Source organism: Epithele typhae, assembly GCF_022376455.1.
Source record: "Epithele typhae strain CBS 203.58 chromosome Unknown BXZ73scaffold_83, whole genome shotgun sequence".
NCBI classification, from domain to species: Eukaryota; Fungi; Basidiomycota; class Agaricomycetes; order Polyporales; family Epitheliaceae; genus Epithele; species Epithele typhae.
The window spans coordinates 1-3,017 of NW_025954274.1; the positions used below are offsets into that span (position 1 = coordinate 1).

General features: G+C 41.2%; 1 protein-coding gene across 1 annotated transcript; it reads left to right on the plus strand.

Moving 5' to 3' along the window:
- Positions 1–11: 11 nt before the first annotated feature.
- Positions 12–2,761, plus strand: BXZ73DRAFT_54698 (uncharacterized protein; the record flags this gene model as incomplete). The annotated part of the gene is made up of 8 exons (XM_048021216.1): positions 12–169; positions 219–384; positions 449–597; positions 652–1,046; positions 1,103–1,300; positions 1,350–1,482; positions 1,679–2,442; positions 2,493–2,761. Coding segments are annotated over 8 exons (2,232 nt in total), but the record flags the coding sequence as incomplete, so codon positions are not given.
- Positions 2,762–3,017: the final 256 nt, after the last annotated feature.

Here is a 3,017-nt window from a genome sequence, read left to right on the forward strand (position 1 = left end):
AGTCCTTTTTGAGAGTTACAAGACAGTATAGAGTGCTCAAGTGGAGAATGTATGGAGGGGTGGCCTATCAAGACGGACCCATCCAGCCAGGGTCTTTAGCTTTAAGATGCCCAACATGTCCATTCATTGGAGTTAATACTCCAGAGAAATGGACTTCTGAGAGCCAAAGGTAGCTGGGGCTCTCTTTCTGACCAAAGCTTTGAACTGACTTCATAAAGGAAAAACTTCCCTATAGGAATTGTTACAGATGCCTCTTTTTCAGCCCAGCACACTAGAATGAAAGACTCTGGGAATAATGTGCCTTTGGCAGAGGGTCATCTTATTACAGTTGCTGATCAACCTTACAAGAAACATCTGGTTGATGCTTCCAAAAATACTATAGAGGTTGGTCTAGGCTTGAGGTTTGTTTTGTAAGCTTCTAAAGATTATATTCAAACAGACTATCAAGGTTACATGCAACGACCATAAGGCTGCTCAAAACAATCATGGTTCAAAATCTAAGAGCCATCTGGATGTTACAGGCATAGGTGCTGCTGCATGTTCAAGACATGGCATATTTCTCCCTCACACATGTGTGGATCTTCAATTAGGAGAAGCGTGGGTTTATATTTTGCTCTTTTTGAACTGTGCCGTTAATATACTGTATTGAAGCCAAAGGAACATGGACTACTGTCTATTTTGGGCTTTTCAGGCCTTCCCTGGAGTTGCTCTCTTCATTCTCATCTATGACATTGTCTGTCAATATCACATCAATATGCGCAAAAGGTTCAATCAGTACTCCGAAATATACCTCCCTGAAACTGCAAGGTTTCTGTGGTCTATTGGACAGTTCCATGTACATGGGCATATAAACAAGTGCTTCTCCAGGTTTTCTCTCAACTTTGTCAAACATGCTGGTGCTCAAGATGGTGAAACCATGGAAACCTTATGGCCAGATGCTGTCAATGCTATTAAGGATAGCACAAGAGGAATGACAGACTCCCATCGACATGAGGTTCTAGATGATAACATGACAGATTGGAACTGGAAGAAGTTACTCAAAATGCGTAAGTTTCAACATCCTTAAAGTTTTATATAAACTGATGATGAAAATCCTTTGTAGCTGACACCCTTATTGGGAAATGGAAAAGGGCTATCATAGAGTCCAAGGCAGCAAATGAGGCCTTTGAAAGGTTCAACAAAGGAGCTACAGAAGCTGAAAGGAAGGACTGGCAGAAAGAGGCTGAAGAAGCTCATAGACAGAGGGAATTAAATGAGAGCTCTGAAAGCATGGATATCTTTAATGCTGAGGAAGCACTTCGTGAGTCACTAGACTTCTAATCTAATTCAAAAGTCTGATTTTTATTTAGTTCCAACTCTGAAGGAGACTGCTCACCACATGATTCTAGCTGAAGGGAAGGCCTCAGCAAGGGGTGATGTTCAAGCTGTTTCCTCCCCTGATGCCTCATGGCTTTCAGAAGGAATACTCATTGAACATAGAAGGTAAGTTTATCAACATCTTTTGGTTGGTATTCAAAGGTGGTTGCTTGAACTAGCCTAAGGCTATTATAAACAACCATTTCTTCATAAGTCTCTTTGAACATAAGAAGCTCTCTTGGAAAACAAACTACTATATTTCTGTTTTTCTGAACCTCTAATAAAAGTTCCTTTGCAGACTAGAAGTGGCTCATTGTGCTAGGAAACTTGGTCCCAATCCTTCTGACAAGGCAAAGCTTAATCTCGCTCAGAAAAGACAAAGACTTCAATCAGATCTTAAAGACTTCAATCTCAAAGGCTTTTCTCGTTACAACCTGGAAGGGTATCAAATTCTTGAAAGCCTACCAGGGGTGTCAAGTCTTGGAGAAGCTTGGGATGATGATGAGGAAGAAATAGCACAGGATGAGCTTTTAGGACAACAGGAAATCCCAAACCACAGCAACCTCACAACAATCTCAGAAGAGCCATGGAATCCAGAGAAACAGCCTGCTGCTATGCCCTCTACCTTAGGTTTTCCGTACATGAAGAAAATCCAACGGGTAGATTTGGTTCAAAAGGAAATCAAGCTCAGAGTAGCCGAGATGAATGACTGCATCACAGCTATTAGAGAGGGAATAGTGGCAAGAACCTATCTCTATCAAGGAAGGGTCAAAAATCCATCATCCTACAGAACTAGGCTGAGATCTCAAAAAGATGTTCAAGTGGCAAGTGAAGCGCTTATGAGACATGTTCGGTTCTACACTGGAGCTAGACAATCTTTATTCAACCTATATGACAAAGAGGATGAAGAAGATACAAAGGCCCATAGTGCAAGAATGGATTTATATCCTGAACTGACAAGTCAAGACCTGAAGGCCAACCCCGTATTGATGGAACCATCTACTTCAGGGCTAAGAAATGAACATGGTTCTTGGATCTGGAGTTTTTCTGGTGGGATAGAGGAAAGAGCTAGTTTTGTTCAATCAAGTAAGTGGAGTATTTTATAAAGTTTTGGATCTTTACTAACCAAAGTGAAGTCAAAAAGTCTATGTGGCTTAGAGCCTATGAACGAAAATGCAGATGGGAAGAGGAGCTCTTGTGGGTGCCTTTCGAGATGGCATGCACTGTCAGATCCCATAAGAATAAGGCTGAGGAGTGGAAGTCTAGGGCACAGCTTACCAGACTGGATGATGAGGGACTTCATGGACATCAAGTATATGCTTATGGTCAGGCAGCTACTTGGGAGAAGCTTGCCGATAATGCACATAGAGACTTTGTTCAGAAATGCCCTCATTATCAGCTTTAGATAGTTGACTTGAATCAATCATGTCTATGTTTTTAATAAATCTGAGAAGGCCTTCCTAATTCTACTTTCCGTCTTTATGTTCAAATAGTGGTCCCCAAAATTGATGCCTCTCAATGTTAGTCTAGAAGACTTTCAATGAAAAGCCTACTAAAACTCTTTTGGTTTCCCAAACTGAACTACAATCATTTACCATGATCGCCCTTGGCCTTGGTATAATAATAAAAAAGAGCCTCTAGGCAGTTCACACAACAATGCA